The sequence below is a fragment of the Somniosus microcephalus genome, chromosome 1 (assembly GCF_052327205.1).
Source record: "Somniosus microcephalus isolate GS21.2 chromosome 1, FLI_Smic_1.0, whole genome shotgun sequence".
NCBI classification, from domain to species: Eukaryota; Metazoa; Chordata; class Chondrichthyes; order Squaliformes; family Somniosidae; genus Somniosus; species Somniosus microcephalus.
The window spans coordinates 391,544,032-391,569,561 of record NC_140987.1 but is presented as its reverse complement, the minus strand read 5'-3'; the positions used below and the strand labels follow the sequence as shown (position 1 = coordinate 391,569,561).

Below are 25,530 nucleotides of genomic sequence, written 5' to 3'. Positions count from 1 at the left end.
CCTTTAAGAGCTGCTGTTTAGACTGCTCACCATTTGGTACAAATGAACAGAGCACACAAACGAGGAACTACAATCCATGTAGGGCCACAATTTGTAAATGTAAAGAGCCTGCCACCAGTTTTAGGAAGCCATTCTATGCACCCATTTACAGGCTCGCCTGAAAACTGCATTAAGTGGGAGCTGGGCGTACTAGAGGTGGCTGAGCTGCGCCCCTCCACTGCTGACCGCTCGTTTTTCAGTTGAGAAACGGGCAGGCAGCAGTTGGAAATCTGTTAGCAATTAGAATGTTTACATTTTCTAACTGTCAACACAACACAAGTGATAATTAGGTGAGATAATTAGAGGCTGACGCCTTCAAAGTTCAATGCCTCAATTTTACCTCTACCTCTCCTCCTTTAAGTCGCTCCTTAAAACCCACCTCTTTGACCAAGCTTTTGGTCACCTGTCCTAATATCTCATGTGGCTCAGTGTCAGATATTGTCTGATAACACTCCTGTGAAGCGCCTTGGGACGTTTTACTACGTTAACGGTGCTATATAAATGCAAGTTGTTGTTGTGGATTAAAAAAAAACCCAGTTACAATAAAGAAAGAAAATAAGGGAATTTTAAATTCTCTCCAATCTCTGGGAAAGGAGCAGCGTTGCAGTTAAAATGGAGTGCCTGCATTTCCCACGCTATTCCCCTTTTAACTTTGTTGGTTTTGGCAGTGGATAAATGCAAATCAAGGCCCCATGATGTACATGGGACCCCGATGGCGCTTCAACACACCCCTGAGTGGGGCGTCCATGTGGCCGCCCGTCGGGTAAGGTTGTCGCAAGGCCAGCCAGGCCCTCTAACTTGGTGCTTGCTCTTCGTATGACCCCTCCTTGCTCCCCACTTCACTGTTCAATTTTTGCTTACTGCCCAAAATGGGTTAGAAGCTGAGCGGCAGCATGCAAATGAGACCTGAAAATTAAAATCTATCTGACCTTCGACGAAGGCATCCCTGCAGCGTTGCTGTCAACTCCCACTGTTTCTCTCTTAGCTTAATGCACTTTCTGAAGTGTATAGAACACAAAACTAAATTTATAACAATTATGTAATCAGTAGTCTCTTTTTCCCCCCACACACAAACAGCCCATGCAATCAGTAGATTTCCTGTCACACACAACAGTAACAACTTGCATTTATATAGTGCCTTTAATGTAGAAAAACATCCCAGGGCACTTCACAGAGACGGAAGACGACAAAAATAGACACTGAGAAAAGGAGGAGATAGTAAAATGGCTAACCAAGTGCTTGGTCAAAGAGGCGGGTTTTAAGGAGATCCTTATAGGAAGAGAGGGATGTAGAGAAGTTTAGGGAGGAATTGTAAAGTGTGGGACCTAGGCCCGAACACCAATGGTGGGGTAAATGGGTGGTGCATAAGAGGGCAGTCAGAGGGAGAGTTATGGGGAGGTTGTATGGCCGGTGGAGGTTACAGATACAGAGCGACAAGGCCATGATAGGATTTAAACACAAGGATAAGCATTTTAAATTTGAAGCATAGTGGGAATGGGAGCCAATGCAGGTCACCAAGGACAGAGTGATGGGTGAGTGTGACTTTGTGTGGGATAGGATAACAGAGTTTTGGATGAGCTGAAATTTATTGAGAGTGGAAAATGGGAGGCCAGCTAGGAGAATATTGGATTACGCAAGTTTGGAGATGACAAAGGCACAGCAACAGATGAGCTGTGGCAGGGGTGGAGGCAAGAGATGCTATAGAGGTGGAGGTAGGCAGTCTTTGTGATGGAATGTATATGGGGTCAGAAGCTCAGCTCAGGGTCAAATAGCATGCTAAAATTGGGAACAGTCTTGTTTAGCTTGAGACAATGGCCGTGGAGAAGCGTGGAATTAGTAGTGAGGGGTATGATGTTTCTGGTAGGGGCCAAAGATGATTGATTCCACGTTCTCACTGTTTAACTGGAGGAAATTGCGGCTCATCCAAGACTGGACATCGGGAAAGCAACCTGACTAGACAGAGGCACTGAACGGGTTGAGAGAGTTGGGGGAAGAGGTAGAGCTGGAGCTCATCAGTGTACATGTGCAAGCTGACTCCATGGGCTCAAATTTCCAAGCCCCGTGGAGGCGGGAGTGGTGGGAAAATTGCAGAATCGGGGGCAGGAACCCATCCCGCCCCCAACCTGCCTCCGTGACAATGTCCCAGGAGGTGGGTATCTGACCTGTGCTGGGAGCTGCCTCCCTGAGGCGGGAAGGGGATTAGTGCCAATTAACTGCCTGTTAACAGGTAGTTAACAGGCAGTTTTTTGCCTAATCCCTATTTTTAGCCCTGAAGTGTGGGCTTCCCGACGGCTCCGAACCACACCAAGTTAGCGAGGCGGACCGTCAGTCTGAAGGGGTTGGAGGGGTCGAGATGTCCATTGTGCAGGTGAGTGATGGGTGCATGTGTGAGGTAAGTGTAAAATGTTTTATTAAGTTTTACTTTACTTTCTCCTGCAGGGTTCCTTCCTTCAGTTCTCAGGAGTCCCTCAGTTCACCGGCACAGAAAGCAGAATGGCCGCTGAACTGTCAAAAGCTGCAGCCTCTGCTTTCTGGTCTGGAGAGCTCTCTAACTGAGTCTGAGTGGAAGGACTCAAGTTAAAAGACAGATTGTCAGTGTTTGACAGATGAAATATCAATCACTGACGTCACCAGTAACCAGGTGTCCCGTAATTGGCCTGCTGAGCCCGCTGGGCGGGCTTAACAAGGTCAATCAAGGGAAAATAGTGTGGGTTGGCCACAAGTCGATGGAGGCTGGACTACAACCCAAAAAGTGGGAGTCCCGCCTCCATCACATCCCCATTGACAAAATCCAGCCCCACGAATCCGTGATGTTACCAAGGGGCAACTATATAGATGATGAAAAAGAGGGGGCCAAGGATAGATCTTTGGGTGATTCCAGAGTTAACAGTGCAGGGGTTGGAAGAGAAGCCACTGCTGGAGAGGCTCTGGCTATGACTGTATAGGTAAGAGTGAAACCAAGCAATGGTAATCCCACTGATCTGGACAACGGAGGAAAAGCATTGGAAAAGGATGGTGTGGTTGACCATGTCAAAGGCTACAGAGAGGTCGAAGAAGACGAGGAGGGATAATGCACTATGATCACAGTGACAGAGAATGTCATTTGTGACTGTGGTTAGTGCCGTTTCAGTGCTGTGGCAGGGACAGAAACCTGATTGGAGAAATTCAAAATAACATGTTCAAGAATTTTGGAGAGGAAAGGGAGGTTGAAGATGGGGCTGTAGTTTACAAGGACAGAGGGATCAAGGGCAGGTTTTTTGAGGAGGGGTTGATAATGGCTGTCCTGAAATGGAGGAGTCCGTACCTGAACAGAGGGAACTATTTACAATGTCAGCCAGCATAGGGGGCAGGAAGGGAAGATGGGTGTTCAGTTTAGTGGGAATGAGGTCAAAGGGGCAGGAGGTGGGTCTCATGGACAAATGAGCTCCAAGAGAGCTTGAGGAGAAATAGGAGAGAAAATGGAGAAAAACCACAGGTCTAGACCTGGACCCTGGGGAGACATTTGGGTTGATGGGCATGGTAAAGAGGATGCAGCAGAGGTAGCTGAACAGATGGTCTCAATTTTAGAGATTAGAGATTCTAAAGTGTGAATTTTTCACACTTGCTGGATGTGAAGGTGGAGGGGGCAGGGGAAAAGGGTTTAATGAGATGATTGGTACTGGAGAAAAGAAGCAAGGGGTTATCTTTGTTTTCTAAGATGACTTTGGAGTAGTGTGTGGTTTTGGCAGAGGGGAGTGCGGCCTAATAGATCTTGAAATAATGCAATCAGAATTGGTGATGGATAGTTAAACCAGCTGTGTGCCAGATATGCTTAAATCTGCACCCCATGGACTTGAAGGGATGAATATGGGGGCCATATAAGGGGATCGACCAGGATAGGAGAGAGTGAAGGTTTTTTCTGGGGACCAGGGCATCAAAGGTGGACAAGGAAGTATTGTGGTGAATGGAGGGCCAAAGGCTCGGCAGTTGGAATTTTGAAAGAGCAGTGACCAGTCCAGAATACTAAGGGACTGGGAGGTAGTCACTTATATACCTGGAATAGTGGGAGGAGTCAGCCGAGGCATGTCCAGACCTGTACCTAGTGGAATACACATACAGACACAGACAGGTATGACAGTGGTTTACCACAAGCAGTTGTAAGGGATCTGTGGAAGAATTTTTTCCAGGGACAGATAAAGAAGGAAGTGAGGTTTGAAAGGGGTAGGGAAATGTGGGTGGTGAGGAATACCAGAGACGCAAACAGCCTCTGTATTAAAAAAAAGTATGCATGTTGAAAAATAAACTCCATAGAAATTTTAACTGAAATAAAGATTATGAAATTTGACGTCTAGCTTTTCTTCAAATAATTTTGAAAAATTTTAGAGCATAAATTTTTCGAATCTAAAGAAAACTAAACCACCAGTGCAGCTGGCTGAATAGTAGCAATGTATCCTGGGGCAATTAGGTGAACTGCACTTACTCAAACTGCACAATCCAAATTCAACTCATAGCATCAGTCCAAACTTTTGGAAGAGCCTGTGGCCTTCAAGTAAAAACTTTCATGAAAGCAATAAAAGACACAACAGACATTTCAATTGATAAATTTAAATCATGTTATTGTGAAATGTGCATTTTAAAATTTTTATTTAAACCCTTATTTTGTACATTAGAAATTTCAGTTATTGCAAAATAATGGCGGATGAAAAAAATTTCAGAAAGCACTTTGAGGGACTTGTGGGAATCTGATTGCTAAACTCACTATAAATAGCACCCATCGTGTCACACATGCATGATAGACAAATTGAAATGCTATTTCAGTTAACAGAGTAATAGGTACTGCAGGCATTTACAAACAAGTATTCAAAGAAGCTCATGGTGTCAGTCTTGGCTCAGTGGTAGCACTCTTGCCTCTGAATCAGAAGGTTGTGGGTTCAAGCCCCATTCTGAAGACTTGAGAACATAATCTAGGCTGTTGCTTCAGTGCAATACTAGAATATAAGACGTAGGAGCAGGAGTAGGTAATTTGGCTCCTTGAGCCTGCTCTGCCATTCAATAAGATGATGGCTGATCTGATCTTGGCCTCAACTCCACTTCCCTGCCCACTCCCCATAACCCTTGACTCCCTTACCTTTCAAAAATCCAGATTTTTGCCCAAGGGAGTGCTGCACTTTCGGAGGTGCTGTCCTTCGAATGAGACGTTAACCATGAGACATTCATTCCCTCAAGCCTGTTCCCTCTCCATTCAATTAGATCATGGCTGATGTGTACTTCAACTCTATTTATACATCTTTGCTCCATATCCCTCAATACCCTTTCCAAACAAAAGTCTATTGATAGCAATCTTGAAAATGTTGTTTGACCCAGCATCCACAGCCTTTTGGGGGATAGAGTTCCAGATTTCCACGACCCTCTGTGTGAAACAGTGCTTTCTGATTTCACTCCTAAATGGCCTAGCTCTAATTTTAAGATTATGCCCCCTTGTTTTCGATTCCCCCCACCAGAGGAAATAGTTTCTCAATATCTACCCTTTCAAATCCTTTTATCATTTTAAAGATCTGAATATGATCACCCCTCAACCTTCTAAACTTAAGGGAATACAAGCCAAGTTTATGCAATCTGTTCTCATAATATAACCTTTTAAGCCCTGGTAACATTCTGGTGAATCTGTGCTGTACCTCCTCTCGAGGCCAATATATATTTCCTGAGCTTCAGTGCCCAAAACTAAATGCAGTACTCAGATAGGGTCTGACCAAGGTTCTGTACAACTAAAGCATCACTTACAACATAGCCTTTTTGCTTACTTTTTTGTACCTTCTGGAAGTCCATATAGATAATATCTATAGACACTCCCTAATCCATCATGCTGGTGACCTCCTCAAAAAATTTAACTAAATTAGTCAGATATGACCTACCCTTCACAAATCCATGCTGACTCTCTTTAAGCAGCTCATACTTATCTAAGTACTCAGCCACTCTGGGCAGGATTTTGTCAATGGGGGTGCGTTGGGGGCGGGACTGCTGGTTGTCGGGTTTCAGTCCTGCCCCTAATGACAACCAGCCAACCCACGCTATTTTCCCTTGATTGACCTCGTTAAGCCCGCCTTGCGGGCTTAGCCGGCCAATTAAGGGAAAGCCAGTGACAGAGGACGTCAGCCTATGACGTTTCATATGTCAAAAACTTCTGACAGATGAATTGTCAGCGTTTGACAACTTTGAGAAGCTGTCAAACACTGACAATCTCTGTTCTAAGGTGAGCCCTTGCACAAAGACTCACCAAAACATCTTTCCTCAGCAGAAAGCAGATGGCTGCTGCATCTGAGAATGCATCAGCCATTCTGTCATCTCTGCCGTTGAGATGAGGCACCTCCGGTTCCCCAAGGGTTAATAGCAGCGCTGGCCCTGGACATGTAAATGAAGAGAGTGTGATGTAAGTCGGTGTACAACGTCGACTTAACGTCACCTCAGCAAACTTCAACCTTAGCGCTAAGTTCAGCGCTGGGTCCTAAGCTCGCTCTAAAATCCGAGCGTTCAGCAGACTGACAGAGACACTGGGGTAGATTTTCCTGGAGCCGTCAGGCGGGGTTTCGGGCGTGTGGGGGGGGGGGGGGGGGTGGAAATCCCGAATTCGGGGGTCCCGACACCATCCCACCCAAAACCCGCCTCCACGTAAGTTTCAGAGGAGGCGGGTACGCACTGGGACCCGCCGACCCGAGGCGGGAAGGGATTAGTGCCAATTAACTGCCTGTTAACAGGTAGTTAACAGGCAGTTTTTAGCCTGATCCCTATTTTGAGGGGTGTCGTGTGGGATTCCCGACAGCTCCAAACCACGCCAGGTTAGAGGAGTCGGGTTGAAGGACTTGGAGGGGTCGCGATGTCGATGTTCAGGTGAGTGACGGGTGCATGAGTGCAAAGGTAAGTGTGTTTGGTGTGTCTAAAGTGTGTAAAGAAGTTTAAATTACCTATACTTACCTTCACAGCCTTTCTTCCTCTAGGCTGTGGGAGTCCATCACTCAGCCGGAACTGAAAACTGAATGGCTGCAATCTGTCAAAAGTGACAGCCTCAGCTTTCATTGCCGGTGACAGTTCTAACTGAGTCTGTGTAGAAGGACTCAGGTTAGAAGTCAGACTGTCAGTGTTTGACAGCTTCAAACAGCTGTGAAACACTGATATTTCATCTGTCAAGAACTCTTGACAGATGAAATTTCAGTCTGTGATGTCACCTGTTGCCGGGTGGCCCTTAATTGGCCTGCTGAGCCCGTTGGGTGGGCTCAACTAGGTCAATCAAGGGAAAATCGCGCGGATTGGCCGGACGTCGATGGAGGCGGGACTAAAGCCCGAAAGTTGAAGTCCCGCCTCCTTCAGGAAAATCTACCCCACTGTCAGTACCTCTTAAAGGGACACAGGCATCTTTCAGGTATGTTTGCATTTAAGCTTTTGGACTGGATATTTTAAATTTTATTGAAGTAGTGGCTTGGTGCAATACATGTTAAACGTTTTTTTAATGTGTGCAGGGACTGCTGCTGGATGCTTGCAAGGCCTTGGATGGTAAAGGAAGGCCTCTAAGATAAAAAATGCTGAAAATACTCAGCAGGTCAGACAGCATCCGTGGAGAGAGAACAGAGTTCACGTCTCAGATCGAGATGCAGCCTGACCTGCTGAGTATTTCCAACATTTTATGCTTTCATTTCAGATTTAAAGCATCTGCTCGCATAGGGAAGAGAAAGGTGCAGAAGGAAGCAGAAGAGGAGGAAGCAAAAGAGGAAGACGCAGAAGGAGGGGTGCAACCCAGACAGCCCCTTTCTGGCTGGGATATCCGGGATGGAATCATCTGCCTGCGGTACCAGTGACCACAACCCCAATTCCACTTTCAACATTTGTCCTGCACCTTACCTTCCCTCTGTTACTGACCATCACAGCGTCCTCTTGGCTACAATGCTGAAATAAAAGCTACTACAAAGCAAACTTTCCAATCCAAAGTTTCAATAAAGAAATCAACTAATCACCCATATGTATTCCCTTAGTGACTGTCTTGTGTGCTTTTTCTATCCCACTGATGTCACGCAGTGCTTCCCCACTGGCTCCAGCATGGCTGATAGAAGGCTGCTGACTTTCAGTGGGGGACACTGCAAATGGCCTTGCTGGTCGACCTTGAGGAGCTGGAAGTGTGAAATCGAGTGCGAGATCAGTGAGAAGTGTGTGAGGCTTGTGGTGTAGTTGGTAGGAGACGGCTTTTGAAGATACATTCACTGACCTTGATCACTGGTCTGAGGTTGTAATGTCCATGTGTAATTGAGACACGGACTGCAGAAGTTGGTTATAACAGGCGTTTACTGAATGGAGACAAAACTGGAACTACTATACAAAGTTACTACACAGGCTTATATACAGGGGTGGTCACTACTGGTACTGCAGTATACAGGGGCTGCAGAATATAGTTCCTTCTTCAAGGTACATACACTACAATTCCTCCCCTTTTAGCTAAACAGTACATAACATTCGATTAATAATTAAATAACATATTTACAATTACACTTGCTATATACATTAGCTGAAGTTAATCAATTATAAATTCAGTCTTTGAGGAGGCTTCCTGATTCTGTCCGGATAACGCCACTTTGGGGTATCAGGTTCTTCTGGCAAAGTTGATTCGGGATCAACGTCGTTGTTTGGTTCGTCTGCTTCCAATATCACCAATTCTGAGGTAAATGCAATTGGTACTTCGGTTTCATCACCAGGTGTATAGGATCGTGGTGTAGATTTGACGTTTTCCAGTGACTCTAGAATCTGGTCAGCATGGCGTCTTACAATGCTCTCGCCAACGTCCACGGTATACATTAGAGGTCCTTGCCATGTGCAGATCGTTCCTGGCTGCCATTTCTCTGTGCGGTAGTCCCGGGCCAAAACTGGTTGACCTATCTTGAAACTCCTGTTGGCCTTTCATTCATATTCTGAAACTGCCTGTCCTCCACATCTCTTCTGATGTTTGGCTTAACCAAATCCAAGCGGCATCTTAGTCTTCGATTGAAGAACATCATGGCTGGAGTTTGGTTGGTAACCGCATGTGTCGCATTCCGGTAGGCAAACAAGAAGTTATCCACCTTGTGTTGTAGGGGTATGTCTTCATTACACATTGCCTTGATAGCCTTCTTGAATGTTTGAACGAGTAATGCTTAACACCATTGTTCTTTAAGAACCTCCGGAACTCTTCAGACACAAACTGTGGTCCATTGTCGGAGCAAATCTGTTCAGGCAGCCCATTTCTGGCGAATATGGTTCGTAAGACTGTGATAGTTTTTTCTGTGGTGGTTGAGGACATTTTTATTACCTCTGGCCACTTTGAATGTGCATCCACCGCAATTAAAAACATCGAGTCCATAAATGGACCAGCAAAATCAATGTGTACCCTTTGCCATGGAGATGAGGGCCACTCCCATGGATGTAGAGGGGCTTGTGGTGGGGCGTTTTGGACCTTCTGGCATCCTGTACAGCTCTTGGTCATCTCTTCGATTTCTCTATCGATTCCCGGCCACCACACAAACGCTCTGGCTAAGTTCTTCATTTTTACCCCTCCCAGATGACCCTCATGAAGCTCATTGAGCACTCTATCCTTCAATTTGGGTGGAATTACTACTCTGGATCCACACATCAAGGTTCCTCGGCACACTGACAGCTGTTCTCTTCTCGGCGAGAATGCTGGCAACAGTGGTTCGCCATGTGCTGGCCATCCCTTCACCGTTAAATCATAGACCCTGGAGAGTGTCGGGTCATTTCGTGTTTCCTTTTCTATGTTTGCATTCGTCACAGGTAGACATTCGACTATGGTCGAGTGGAATATCTCCACAGGATCCACTGCAGGTGCTTCTTCCACCGTCGGCAACGGTAGGCGCGACAATCCATCAGCATTCCCATGCTGTTTAGTTCCTTTGAACTCGATGTCATATTGGTGTGCCCCTAGGAAAAGGGACCACCTCTGTAGCCGTTGTGCTGTCATTATCGGGGCGCCCTTCTTAGGGCTGAAAATGGAGACAAGAGGTTGATGATCAGTTAGTAGAGTAAATTTCTGTCCGTGCAGGTAGTGATTGAACTTCTTCACCCCCCACACCAGGCTGAGGGCCTCTCTGTCAATCTGGGCGTAGTTACGCTCGGCTGCAGTTAACGAGCGTGACGCAAAAGCTATCGGCGTCTCTGAACCATCAAGGGATTTATGTGACAGTACCGCTCCAACGCCGTAGGGAGACACATCACACGCCAGTCTTATCGGTAGTGATGGGTTGTAGTGAGCCAATACTTCTCTTGAAGTGATCAGGCCTTTGCAATTCTGAAAGGCCTAATTCTGGGGAATGTAGCCGGGCAAGTGGTGGAAGTGTCAGTAGGAGAGCATTTTGGCGACAGTGACCATAATTCGGTGAGATTTAAGGTGGTCATGGAAAAAGACAAAGACGGCCCGGAAATAAGGGTTCTAAATTGGGGGAAGGCCGATTTTAATATGATAAGGCAGGATCTGGCCAAAGTGGACTGGGAGCAGCTGCTTATAGGAAAATCCACATCAAAACAGTGGGAGACTTTCAGAAGGGAAATAGAGAGAGTACAACGCCAACATGTTCCTGTAAAGGTCAAGGGTGGGACCAACAAGCAAAGGGAACCTTGGATGACAAGGGATATACAGAAATGCATTAGAAATAAGAGGGGGGCTTTTGGCAGTTACAAAAGACTAAAGACAGAAGAAGCCCTAGAGGAGTATAAAAAGTGCAGGGGCATACTTAAAAAAGAAATTAGGAGGGCGAGGAGGGGCCATGAAATAACACTGGCGAGCAAAATAAAGAAAAATCCTAAGATGTTTTATAAGTATATTAAGGGCAAGAGGATAACCAGGGAAAGGGTAGGGCCCATTAGGGACCAAAGTGGCAATCTGTGTGTAGAGCCAGAGGATGTAGGCGGGGTTTTAAATGAATTTTTTGCATCTGTGTTCACTATGGAGAAAGACGATGCAGACATAGAAATCGGGCAAGGGGACTGTGACATACTTGAACATATTAGCATCGAGAGGGAGGAGGTGCTAGCGGTTTTAGCGGGCCAAAAAGTGGATAAATCCCCAGGCCCGGACGAGATGTATCCCAGGCTGCTGTGGGAGGCAAGGGAGGAGATTGCAGGGGCTCTGACACTAATTTTCAGAACCTCTCTGGCCACAGGGGATGTACCAGAGGACTGGAGAACAGCTAACGTAGTACCATTATTCAAGAAGGGTAGCAGGGATAAACCAGGGAATTACAGGCCAGTGAGTCTAACATCTGTGGTGGGGAAATTATTGGAAAAAATTCTGAGGGACAAAATTAATCTCCACTTGGAGAGGCAAGGATTAATCGGGGATAGTCAGCATGGCTTTGTCAAGGGTAAATCATGTCTAACAAATCTGATCGAATTTTTCGAGGGGGTGACTAGTGGGGTGGATGAGGGAAATGCTGTGGATGTGGTGTACATGGACTTCAGTAAAGCTTTTGACAAAGTCCCGCATAGGAGACTGGTCAAGAAGGTAAGAGCCCATGGGATCCAGGGTGCCTTGGCGCGTTGGATCCTAAACTGGCTGAGTGGCAGGAGGCAGAGGGTGATGGTCGAAGGTTGATTTTGTGACTGGAAGCCTGTGTCCAGTGGGGTACCTCAGGGATCGGTGCTGGGTCCCTTATTGTTTGTGATCTACATAAATGATTTGGATGAAAATGTAAAAGGTATGATCAGTAAGTTCGCAGATGACACGAAAATTGGTGGGGTGGTAAATTGCGAGGAGGAAAGCCTCCGGCTACAGGACGATATAAACGGGTTGGTCAGATGGGCGGAAAAGTGGCAAATGGAATTTAACCCTGAAAAGTGCGAGGTGATGCATTTTGGACGGACAAATAAGGCAAGGGAATACACAATGAGTGGTAGGACCCTAGGAAGTACAGAGGGTCAGAGGGACCTTGGTGTACATGTACATAGATCCCTGAAGGCAGCGGAGCAGGTAGGTAAGGTGGTTAAAAAGGCATATGGGATACTTGCCTTCATTAGCAGAGGCATAGAATATAAGAGCAGGGAGGTTATGATGGAGCTGTACAAAACGCTGGTGAGGCCACAGCTGGAGTACTGTGTGCAGTTCTGGTCGCCTCACTATAGGAAGGATGTGATTGCTTTGGAGAGGGTGCAGAGAAGATTCACCAGGATGTTACCTGGGATGGAGCGCCTCAGCTATGAAGAGAGGCTGGACAGGCTGGAGTTGTTTTCCTTGGAGCAGAGAAGGCTGAGGGGGGACCTGATTGAGGTGTACAAAATAATGAGGGGCATAGATAGGGTAGATAAAGAGGAACTTTTCCCCTTAGTGGGGGGGTCAATAACAAGGGGGCATAGATTCAGGGTAAGGGGCAGGAGATTTAGAGGGGATTTGAGGAGGAACTTTTTCACCCAGAGGGTGGTTGGAATGTGGAACTCAATGCCTGAAAGGGTGGTGGAGGCAGGAACCCTCACAACATTCAAGAAGCATTTGGATGAGCACTTGAAATGCCATTGCATACAAGGCTATGGACCAAATGCTGGAAAATGGGATTAGACTGGACAGGGATGGCTGGGCGGCGCAGACACGATGGGCCGAAGGGCCTCTTTCTGTGCTGTAAAACTCTATGACTCTATGACTCTATGACATTCATCGCTCCATTTCCATGCTACTCCAGTTTGTAGCAGGGCGTTCAGTGGGTGCAGAATTGTGGACAAATTCGGCAAAAACTTATGGTAGTAATTCACCAATCCGAGGAATGACCTCAGTTGCGACACATTTTCAGGCGCTGGAGCCTTAACTACCGCTTCAATTTTGTCAGGGGACTTATGTAACCCCTCTTCATCAATCACGTGGCCACAATACGATATTTGTTTCTTAAAAAACTCGCACTTGGGGCGATTGGCTCGTAGCCCATGCTCTCTTAGTCTAGTGAGCACCTGCTCTAGGTTGGCAAGGTGTTCACTGTCATCTTCACCTGTCACTAGGATGTCGTCCAAGTAACACTGAGTCCCCGGAATCCCTTGCAGGACTTGTTCCATTGCTCTTTGCCATATAGCCGGAGCTGATGCTACTCCGAATACCAGTCGATTATACTGGTAAAGACTTTTGTGAGTGTTTATCGTGAGATATTTCCTAGAGGATTCTTCAACCTCCATCTGCAAATATGCTTGCGCTAGGTCAATTTTTGTAAAACGTTTCCCTCCAGATAGTGAGGCGAAAATATCTTCTATCCTCAGAAGAGGATACTGTACTGTGTGAAGGACTGGGTTCACAGTCACCTTGAAGTCCCCACAGATGCGAACCTTCCTTGGCTCCTCAGACTTATTGTTTAACGTTTTCTTCATGACAGGAACGATGGGTGTCGCCCACTCGCTCCAGTCTACCTTAGATAACACGCCTGCATTCTCCAGATTCTCCAGCTCTGCCTCGACGGCTGGGCGAATTGCATACGGTACCGGTCTTGCTTTGAAAAACTTGGGAATTGCATTCTCTCCTATTTTTATCGAGGCGGTTATGCCTTTAAGAGTTCCCAGTCCTTGTTGAAATACCTCTTTAGCGTTAGCTAAGATTTTTGACAATCGTCCAGGTGTGACGTCGTCATCCTTTTTACCAGCCACAGTCAGTGCCTGAATGGAGTGGCAGTCTAAACTTATCTTTCTGATCCATTCACGTCCCAATAACGGTGGTCCACCATCTTGCAGTATGTACAGATACAATTTCTGTATTTCCTTGCCGTTGTATTCGACAGGCACCCTTATTTTCCCTCTGGGGTATACTTTCTGCCCCGTATATGTCTTCAAGACAATGGATGTGTCTTTCAAGGGTATGTGTGAGAATAGCCGCTCGTAGTCTCGTCGATTCATGACGGTCAGGGCTGATCCTGTATCCAATTCCATTTTGACTTGGGACCCTGCTATCGTGAGGGTGACCCAAATGGTTCGGTGATCCTCTTTTGCGATTACGTTGTGTAGTTTGAGACAGCTTAGTCTCTTGTTCCCGGATTCACTATCGCTCTTCTGGTTTTCGGAACTACTGTCCGTCATCTTTTGTACTTTCCTGTACTTTTCCTTAGTAGTCTTTTTGTTGTCGTTAGTCTTCTTCCCGGACCTGCAAACTCGTGCAATGTGTCCCATCTTTCCACATTGCCTGCATGTTTTGTCCTTGAACCAGTAGTCCTTCTGGTCATGGGTTGTTCTGCCGCAGCGATAACATTTTTCAAATCCCCGTGTCATTTCACGGGTGCCGTATTCCTGTGGCTTTTGCTGTATTTCCGCAGCTCCCCTTGCTGCTGCTTCGTACGATACTGCCACGCTGAAAGCCTTATCTAGCGTCAGCTCTTTCTCCGAGAGTAACCTCTTCTGTGTTCCTTCACTCAGGAGTCCACAGACAAATTTGTCCCGTAGGGTATCTGCCAGTCCTGCTCCAAACTGGCAGTGCTTTGATAGCTTGCGTAGTTCCGTAAGGTAATCAGCATTGCTCTCATCTTTATGCTGATATCTCTTGTGGAATTTAAATCTTTCTGCTATCAGCAGCGGTGTAGGATTTAGGTGTTCCTGTAGGATATCAACAATTTCGTTAAAACTCTTCCCCATCAGTTTGACTGGAGTGATCAGGTTCCGCAATAGGCCGTACGTTCTTGCGCCCATTAAGTTTAGTAGTACCGATGCCTTTTTCTCATCGGCTACTTCAGTTGCCTTGCAATATACTTCGACTCTTTCCACATATGTGGTCCAGTCTTCTATTTCATTATCGAAGGCAGTGATATTGCCAGTCTTCGGCATCTTGGAGATCTAAGATGGCGCCTCCTGCGCTTTGCCTTCTTCCCCGATTAAACAAAATGGCGCCTCCCGCGCTTTCTGTCTTTTCCGCTGCTGCCAGCGCTGTTGCTGGCGTTTTTATGCCTTGATGGCGACGCCCTATGGTCTTCGCGCGCTTCCCCCCGCGCTGCTGCCAACGCCGCTTTCCGCGGTCCCCGTGGCAAACTGCAGCTCCTCGCGGCTTTCTGCGCTACTAACTTCTTTTTCCTTTATTTTAATTACTGTTCCCGTCGTCAGAGCAGACCCTATGGGACACTTTCCTCCCTCTTCTCAGGTCTGTACGCTGCCCGGCTTCGTAGCACCGGCCGCGCCCTGTGTGCTGCACCCTCTCTCTCTCTCTCCTCTTTCCCGACAACGCTGCTCGGCCCCGTTGAAAAGCCACCCGATCGAGCTCTAGCCCGCCGCAGCCCAGGAAGGATCAGTGTACTACCTGCCACCAGCCCGATTAGCTGGAACACCATAGACTGGAGAACCAAGCCCAGCTTTCGACAGCCTCTCCTGCAAATCTTTGAATTCGATGAATCAGAGGGCGGTTGCCAACGGTCGACGCCCGTTTCCTCTGTCTGTTTTTTTTCTTTTTGGATTTCTTCCTTCTGGCTTCGACCGCCAATAACTTCGCTTCAGGGATGGATCCCCGTGAGGTGGTGCAGAACTGTAGGTAAGTTCGGATCTGTTCGTCGCCAATGTAATGTCCGTGTGTAATTGAGACACGGACTGCAGAAGTTGGTTATAACAGGTGTTTACTGAATGGAGACAAAACTGGAACTACTACACAAAGTTACTACGCAGGCTTATATACAGGGGTGGTCACTACTGGTACTGCAGTATACAGGGGCTGCAGAATATAGTTCCTTCTTCAAGGTACATACACTACAGAGGTCATGAAGCTTCTTTGGTCACTGGACTCAGGTCGTGGGGGCAACACTGCTGGTTGTGACGGCCTCGGTGATCTGGCCCCACATTCTTCTTTCTGGAGGGACTCCTGGCCCCTGTGGGTAGAGGACCTCTCCTGCAGTGTTGACCCCTGCACAATGCTGGAGTACTGTGTGCAAGACCCTGGGTGCCCCTTCCCTGGCTCGCTGAGCCATTTGTGTTAGTGATGAAGCACTTTTCCCATTTTTCAAGGTTCGGCAGGGAATTCAGCTTTAAGAGCTGAAGACTCCCATTTGGGAATTCTTTTTAATGTAAATTTTTTTTCAGAAGGCAATTGAGCTGTAAGGGCTAAAAACTGCCTATTTTTACATGATTTTTTTTTTCATTTCAGAAGGCAGAGAGCAAACTGCTTTCTGAAATGACCGCCTCACTTTCAGGGCGGGCTGTTCTAGCTGCAATGACGCTACGGCCACGTTACATTGGGGCCTCCTGCTGGGACGAACGCCACCAGGACGGCGTTGCACAGTGAGTTTAGCGCTGGGCCAATGTTAATTAGTCCCCAGCGTCAATTTTTTGGTCCTGCCAGCGCCACCATTTTCGGCAGCCGTTACCATCTGCCCATGGTGACTCCGACAGTTTTTGTGGCATTCACGAATTTCTAGGCCACAGGCTGTTCTGCACTTCTTAAAGGGGAGGTGCTCTGATTCAGAAGGACCTCACTGTTGGTGGAGCTTGAGCAATATATGTCTCAACAGGAGAGAGAGTGAGTACCTTGGTTCTCCAATGCAGCACTGGAGGCCTTGGTGCAGGAGATGTACAGGTGGAGACAGGTCCTGTACTCGCAAGGGGGCTGGAGGCCTTTCAGGCACACTGTAAGAAGGTAGTGGGAGGAAACAGCAGAAGCAGTCAGTGCCACGAGTGTTGCCACCAGGACCTGGATCCAGTGCCAGAAGAAGTTTAATGACCTCACTCGAGTGGTGAAGGTGAGTGAATGCACCTTCAAATGCCATAACCCACCAACTGCACCAGTAGCCTCACACACTGATCAATGCACCACACCCCCATCACTCACCTACCAACAATCACGACTCATACCTCACAATCAAAGCTTCACCTCACCCTCACACACTTACCACTGCTGCAGGCCTCACACACATATCTCACACCTTGCATACAATGCAAGCTATTCATCCATGATAGGCACATCACCCACACATATTACACCACACTCACTGACACACTTCTCTTGCAGGCCAAGGTGGCTCACAACAGGAGAGAGCAGGAACAAACAGGCGGTGGGCAAGCACAGCTACACAACCTAACCCCCATGGAGGAGACTGTGCTGGAGATCGTTGGAGGGGCTGTCACTGAGGCCGTGGTGCAGGGCAAGGCTGAAATCATAGATGATGAGGGTATGCTCATACCTAATCCTTCTTCTCACATCCCACTTCCCCCTTATCATCCCACAATCTCTTCTCACTTACAGGCTAATGATGTTGTCTGCATGGACATCTTGCTTTCCACCCCTCCCCTCACCACAACCCGAACCTTGTGCCTTTTTCCTTTCAGATACCCAAGAACAGCCAGCAGCCCAACCTCTTCAGCAAGAAGTAGAGGAGTAGAGTGCTGCAGAAGAAGAGGCACCATCACTCTATCTGGCACTCCCAGGCACCAGCTCAGAAAATGGCACTGAGTGTACTTTAGAGGGTAGTATAGGGGCGGGATCTGCACATGGTGAGTCACTGGGCACGAGTAGGTGCAGCCAGACCGGGGCAAGGGGTAGCACAGGTGCCAGTTCCCCGGACGGTAAGGTTGCACATGAGTTCTGCTGCATAGGACTCAGATGAAGACTTCGATGGAGCAGCTTTCAGAAGGGTGATGGGCATGCACACAGAAATGCTTGGTGCAATGGCAGGCCCGCCAGAGAGCCTTTTGTCACTGTCAAGGAGCACAGAGGAGTTCGCCTCAAACATTTCACGGGCTCCATGTTCCGCGCAAAGCCCCATGATTTCCAGGATGGAAGTGATGGGCAACTCCATTAGAGAACTTGTGGACCCAACCATGATACTGGGTGTGATGGGCAATGTCACAGCTTCCATTGCAGCACAACTGAAAGCGACCCAACGTTCGAGTGCTGCAATGGAAGCTCAGACTTCTGCCATGCAGGCTCAGTTTGCTGCCATGCAAGCTCAAACTGCTCTCATGCAGTCTCCTCTTGCTGACATGCAAGCTCAGGCTGCTGCCATCATGGCTGGGTTTACAAGTGTGGAAAGGAGCTTGCAGGGTCTAGGAATGCTGAGGTGCCGTCCAGGGGAGTGGCAGTGGCTCTGTGAAGCAGGATTCTGCTGCCCTCTCTCAAGATGATAGGATTTATACTCCCACCCCTGCCACTCGGCCAGTGCCCTGGCTGTTACCTGTCAGCCAGCCAGTCCAGACTGCTGCTGCTGCCCATGCAGAGGTGGTACAGTCTACAGCCCGGCCTTCTAGGCCTAGAGCTGCTCAAGGTCGCCCTGCAAGGCCCCACGGGAAGTCAGCAACCTTCCACTAGCCATGCGGCAGTCACTGGGGTAGCACTGCATAGGAGCAGTGGAAATAGGCAAAGGAACACGAAAGACAGACATGAAGGCAATACACAAGGGTGATAAGTTGACTTTGTAATGTATATTGGAATTATTAATTCATAAATTATGTTTGGAATGTTTGTTTTGTGGTGGCTTTCATATCAGCATTGTGCCCAAGAGGATGCTGTGATGTTCTGTGACAGAGGGATGGTAAGTGGGGAAATGTTGAGCAACAGGGATCTGGGGTTTCAGTCAGGGCAACCGGAGTCTGATGATGTGCTCACGGACAGCCCGTCCGGAACGGGGATTTGCAGGCTGCTTCCTCCCTTTCTCCTCCTCTTCTTCTTCCTGAGCAGAAAAGGCAGCGGAACCGTTGCTTCAGAAACCCGGTGGTCTGCTCAATGAGGTTCCTCATGGCAGCATGGCTGTCCTTATATGATTGCTGGGCACGAGTGGTGGGGTTGCAGAAGGGTGTCATCAGCCAGGTGTAGAGCAAATATCCCTTGTTGCCAAGCAGCCACCCTCGGGTTCGACGTGGTGGCTGAAAGATTGCTGGCACACCAGACTGGTGCAGGGTGAAGGCCTAATGGCTGCTACCAGGATACTGAGCATTCACCATCATGATGTCCTGGGCTTGGTCACATACAAACTGCACATTAAGAGAGTGGTAGCCTTTGTGGTTACGGTACATCTCAGCATTGATATGCGGCGCCCGCAAAGTCATGTGTGTGCAGTCGATGGCGCCCTGCACCATGGGGAAGCCCAGTATCCTGGCAAAGCCACGTGTGTGCTCTTCCTGCTTCTCTCCTTTCAGAGAAGACAATGAAGTCCATTCTCTTGGAGTAGAGCCTCTGTGACCTCCCGGATGCAGCGATGGACGGCGAACAGCAATATGTTAGATATGTCGCCTGCTGCAGATTGGAAAGATCTGCTGCTGAAAAAATTTGTGGCCACGGTAACCTTGAGGGCCACTGGCAGTGTCGTCGTCGCCCTGCTCTGAGGCTGTAGGTCTGGTTCCAAGAGGTGGCAGTGTTCTGTGGCCACCTCCTTGGTGAAGCGGAGCATCCGAATACACTGCTCTTGCCTTAGGTGCAGGTTGAAGTGCTCCCTGAAGACTCTAGGTGGGTAAGGCCTCCTGCTGAGAGCGCTCCTCCTGCCTCTGCAATTAGCTTGTCTTTGCTGCCTCTGCTCCATCTCCCTGTCATGCTGCAGTGCATGGAGGACTGCAAGTAGAGCCCCCATGACTGGGAGCAAGTGGTGTAGTCAGAGGCCGCCTTTTAGGAGCCATACCTTCCCAACGTCCAGCACATCTCCCTGCACACTTTCCCAACTTTCTGAATATCTTACACCAAGGTACTGCTCAAATAAACTGTACAGAAACTATTACAAAAGCAAAAAGCAACTTACCTCAAAGTTGCATTGTTTCCCTTTAAGTAGCGCTGGTGGGGGATCCATCATGTAGCTGAACGCACATTCAGCTGCATGTGCTTAGGAGATGACATACAGTGGAGCGGCGACGTCCAAAATGGCAGGTCATGCGTCAAGTCAGCGTTACATGCTGATTGACGTCACAATCTGTCTCATTTGAATTTTCACCGCACGCAAGCAACGGCCACATTATCGCCCTTCCCAAGATGGCGACCAGCGCGACCCGCACCGGAAGCATGGCGCGTGCCATTTTTTCTTCAAACCAGCCATAACAGCCGGCGCTAAGCACGGGAATTCTGTGGCCTTTATCGTAATATATTTATAAAAACTGTGCATCTATTATCAATGTTCCCTTTAAAGGGGCCGCGCACCCAAAAAAAATTAAAGGGAACATTGCTTATTATTATTTTCTTTGTATGCTTTTGTTGCTTTTTATAGCTCTCAGTCTGCTGAATTTCCACGTTTCCTTGCATTTGTATTTTCATTTAGCTTGATACTGTCTCTTACCTCATTTGTTGACCATGGTTGCTTAACCACACAAGTGGAGCCATTGCCTTTTGTATGTACTGGTTTTGTATCACACCTAATATTTGTTGGAATATTTCCCAGTTTGTAGGTTTACCCATTAACAGTTCAGCCTAATTTACCGTAGTCAATTCAATTCATTTCTCATCCCTTCAAAGTTTGCCTTACTTAAATTTAAAATCTTGGTTTGTGACTCTCCCGTCTTCCTTTCAAACCTAGTATCAAATTCAATCATAATATGGTCAACTGTCAGATTGTTAACTAATTCTGGCTCGTTTCTCATCACTTAATCCAGTATGGCTGGTTCTCTTGTCTGTTCTAAAACATACTGTTCCAATAAAACTGTCCCGAATACATTCTAGAAATTTACTGCCTTTACTACTTAAGCTATTTTGCTTCTCGCACTTTGTGAAAATTAAAATCTCCCATTATAACCATATTGTTTTTGCTACATACTTCCATGATCTCCATATTTATACATCCCCCAGTCCATTATCACAATCAGGAAGTCGGTGGATAACTCCTACCAGAGTCTTGCATCCTTTGCTATTCCTTAACACAACCAATAGTGTTTCCCCTGCTTGATCACCCTTATTGAAATCTGTTCTTTCTACTGCTGTAATTGTATCTTTTATCAAAATTGCTGCTACCCCTCCTTTCCCATTTTCGCTGTCCTTTCTAAAGATCCTATAGCCTGGAAATATTTAGCTCCCAATCAAGCCCAAAAATAGATCTATGAAAATACTACCTTGTGTGTCTTCTCGTGGGCTGAAAGATACAGCCATTGCTATAATATAAAATAAAACTTACAAACATACTTTGCTACAATGGCATATAATGTCCCTTGTGTTGTAATTTTTATTATAAAACGAAGCTCTCCATCTAATTGTGCCTGTTGAGGTGTCCACATATTTCCGTGAAAATTTTTTCGATAATAAGGATCAAGAGTATTCTAGTGATTCGTACCTGGTCTGCCACAATTTCCTAATTGAAGAAAAGTTTACTCACCTGACTGGCTACGAGTCCTGGTTTTCAACACCACTGGAATGAAGTCCTTAAAACTATTTTTGCCTTTTCTCAGAGAGAGATCTGAGGGAAAAAGGAAACAGAAGACAACACTTAATAATGAACATCAAAATGTTTTCACATTTCATATAATAATTAACCTCTTCAAGCTCTGCAGGATTTCTATATTTAAAAGAAAATTTGTGATTTTTTGTACTCATCAAGTTAAGGGATGTTAGTGCTGGGGAATGGAACATTTTCTATTTCACCATCCATGTATCACTGTCTTGCTGTCCTAGGACATGTACAGCACAGCTAGGTGCAGAGTAAATCTGCTAATGCTCTGCCCCAGAAATGCACCCTAAATCCAACCACAAAGCTGCACCCTACTGTACCCCAATGTAGTATTTGTTGCATTTTGCATATTGTGCTGGTGATTAAAATGAGAAAGTAAACAGTCTGACTAAAATTTATTTTTGTCAAATAAATTAAAATCTAAGCTAAATTTCTTTTGATAACTGAAATTAGAATTGAGACTAAAATTCAAGACAAAGAGATGAGACTAAAAGTAAAATTATTCGTAGGATGTGAAGAACACAGTTTTTGGTACAGATGTTGGAAATTGAAGCAGGCATATGAAGTCTCAGCTGTAATTCAAGCATCAGTTTATTATTTCTTAATATTTGTCACGGTTTTGTGAGCTGTGTGAGAAATGAAATAATAATTAATATTATTTTGAAAAACAAAAATTTTGAAAAAGAATTCTGAAAGACTGGAACAAAACTGCGAAAAGCAAAAAGCATAATTTTGTCTGTATTTTTTCCAAAACTGAAACTAACATATGACTGGAAATTATGAAAAAAAAGACTGAACTAAAATTAGCAGTAAACTTCTTCTGACGATTACATAGAATTTACAGCACAAAAAAATGGCCATTTGGCCCAACTGGTCTACGCCAGTGTTTATGTTCCACGCCTTTCCCCCTCATGTACTCATCTAGCTTCCCCTTAAATGCATTTTTATACTATTCGCCTCAACCAATCCATGTCGTAGCAAGTTCCACATTTTAACCACTCTCTGGGTAAGGAAGTTTCTCCTGATATTTATGACCCGCTAGTTTTGGACTCTCCCACGAATGGAAACATCTTCTCTACATCTGCCCTATTAAACCCCATCATAATTTTAAGGACCTCCTTTAGGTCACCCTTCAGCCCAGCCTGTTCAGTCTTTCCTGATAGTTATAACATCTCCATTCTGGTATCATCCTTGTAATTTTTTCTGCACCATCTCCAGGGCTTTTATATCCTTTTTGTAGTATAGAACCATAGAATGATACAGCACAGAAGGAGGCCATTCGGCATACTGTACCTGTGCCGGAGACCAGAATGTGTACAGTACTCTAAGTGTGTTTTAACCAGGGTTCAATATATGTTTAACATAACCTCTCTGCTTTCAATTTTATTTCTCTAGAAATGAACCCCAGTGCTTTCTTTCACATTTTATGGCTTTGTTAACCTGTGTTGCTACTTTTAATGATGTGTTGCTACTTTTAATGATTTGTAAGTCTGTACCCCTAGATCCCTTTACTCCTCTACCCCATTCAGACTCTATTTTCCAAGGAGTATGTACCAAACTTGAAATCCAGAGGCAAGACTAAAACTAAATTTAAAAAGGATTTCTCAGACTAAAATGTTCTCCTCCACACAATCCTTGTTGCCTTTCTTCGTGAGATTGTCAAATTAATGCCAAATTTGACACCCAAAGGCCTGTCTTGTGTGCTTAATACCTATCCTAGTGCTCCAAAGTGTCATTGGAGAACCTGGGGGCCCAAACTAGAAGTCTTTCAGCTATTTCTCTGTTCGCAAGCAATCCCTCCTGTCTGCAGCCAGAGTGCACCTCCTCTTAAGGAGTTCTGGCTGCCTTTAAGTGTCAGTAACACCCAATTCCCCACCTCCCCCAAACAGGCGTGCAGGTAATAAGCAGCATGAGTAGCACTAGCTGCACACTTAACTGATTATAATCAGCTGCCAGCACCAGTTTCATGTGCTCCCCGCACCCACATAAATAGATGAGAGCAATGCACGCCCTGCACGCCCGTTTTCAGCACAATCAAATTTCTAGGTCACCATGTCACTTTTGGATCAATGCACAGCTGCGAAACAGTGGCAGTATAACTGCAGTCTAAGTAACATTGAAATTCAAATACTTTTATCCCCATGAAAATTTTTATTTAACAGCTGAAATTACATTCCAATATGGTCTATCGCAGTTCCACTCCTGCCTGATTCAAAACTGACCACCACATTGAAAATCTACTGAACAAGCACTTAGGTAGAATAAAATAGGTACTCACATACATAAATCAAACTGTGCCACTTTCATTCATCTCCCAGAAACCAGCTCAAGTGAGTTCTCAGAACAGGTTAACTGTCCACTTTTTTAGTAGGGCAATAGTAACATGTGGGTGTGTGTTCTGTACAGGGAGCTACAATATAGGTGCAAAGGCTGTAGTTACGTAACTTTTTCAAGGACAGATATCAAAATGAATGCTGCCCAGCCTGAATCTAAGAGAGAAAGGGATTAGGGGCAGAGAGGGAAAGATTTAGCAGAGGACAACAACTTGCATTTATATAGCATCTTTAACATTGTAAAGCCTCCCAAGGTGCTTCACTGGCGTGTTATCAAACAACATTTTGTTTGATACTGAGCCACATATTAGGACAGGTGACCAAAAGCTTGGTCAAAAAGGTAGGTTTTAAGGAGCATTCTAAAGGATGGGAGAGAGGTAGAGAGTTTTAGGGAGGGCATTCCAGAGCTTAGGGCCTTGCCAGCTGAAGGCATGGCCAATAGTGGAGCGATTAAAATCAGGGATGCCCAAGAGGCCAGTATTGGAGGAGTGCAGAGATCTCAGAGGGTTTTAGGGCTGGGGGAGGTTACAGAGATAGGGGCGAGGGATTTGAAAACAAGGATGAGAATTTTGAAAGTGAAGTGTTGCCGGACCGGGAGCCAATGTAGGCCAGCGAGCACAGGGGTGATGGGTGAACGGGACTTGGTGCGAGTTAAGATATGGGCAGTAGAGTTTTGGATCAGCTCAAGTTTATGGAGGGTGGAAGATGGAAGGCCGGCCAGGAGAGCATTGGAATGGTCAAGTCTAGAGGTAACAAAGACATTGATGAGGGTTTCAGCAGCAGAGAGATAGAGGGATTAGGAGTGGGAGAGGGAGAAAGTGAGACATATTACAGAGACATTAGGGAGACAGAGAAATAGTGGGAGGAGAGAGAAAATGGAGACATTACGAAGACAGATCAGTGATGGAAAAGAGTGAGTTTGGGGTAGAAAGGGAGATGGAGAATCAGCGAGGTCACAATGACAGAATAAGGAAGTCACAAAGCTCAAAAGGATAAGAGGAATCACATAAGCATCACCACGGGAGATCTACTAGTTTGTTAATAACTGCAGCAATTACACAAATAGCCCAATTGTCTTTGGAAACATGCATGATTATTGCCTGCCTTACTTATAAACAAATGCACGTGCACATAGACACACACCCTCCCTCTCTAAACAGCAGCTGAATTGTAAGCTTCCTGATGTAATTTGCCCTGTAAAGGGAAGGCAAAACTTCCTCCCCCTTACAAGACCATCCAGAAAATCCTGGAAAGGCAGGCACTCAGCAGAACCAGCTCCCTGCCATTTTTCAGAGAATTCTTCTGGACTCCTGCCAGAGTTATGCTGGGGGTTCAGCGGAAAATCCCTGAGGCAATTTAGGGTCAGAATGTCCTGATGTTCCATCTAATGGTTTGGTTGAGAACTAATAAAACTTCACTTAATATAGCAACCTATACACCCTATACCAGCTTAGCTTGGTAGTATACTCAAAAAAATACGAGAATTACAGAGGAAGACCATTCAGCCCAGCACAGTTCATTTACCCAGAGAGATCCTACCCCACCTACAGTATAATCAAATTGTTTTTTTAAATGATTCCAGGGTTTTTGCCTCCACTATTCCATCCAAAGGTTCATTCCATATGTTGATCACTCTTTGTCTGAAGAAAAATGTCCTATATCAGTCTTAAAATTTCCATTTACTAGTTTGAACCTTTGTCTCCTGGTTCTAATTCTGTTGTTTAATTTAAAGTAATATGCTGGGTTAACTTTTTCTGTAACCTTAATCTTATATACATGTGTAAGATCACCTCTCCGATGCCTCCTTTCTAGGCTGAAAAGTCCAAGTTTCTCCAGTCTTTTCGCATAACTCATAACACGGAGGGTCAGCC

General features: G+C 46.1%; 1 protein-coding gene across 1 annotated transcript in view; it reads right to left on the bottom strand.

The window, feature by feature from the left end:
* Positions 1-25,530, bottom strand: part of LOC147125093 (BCL-6 corepressor-like protein 1) — a 100,006-nt gene that overhangs the window by 51,407 nt on the left and 23,069 nt on the right. Inside the window, exon 5 of the mRNA XM_085991614.1 lies at positions 21,255-21,335. Within this exon, the coding sequence (XP_085847740.1) occupies positions 21,255-21,335 (81 nt within the window). The remainder of the gene's footprint in view (positions 1-21,254; positions 21,336-25,530) is intronic.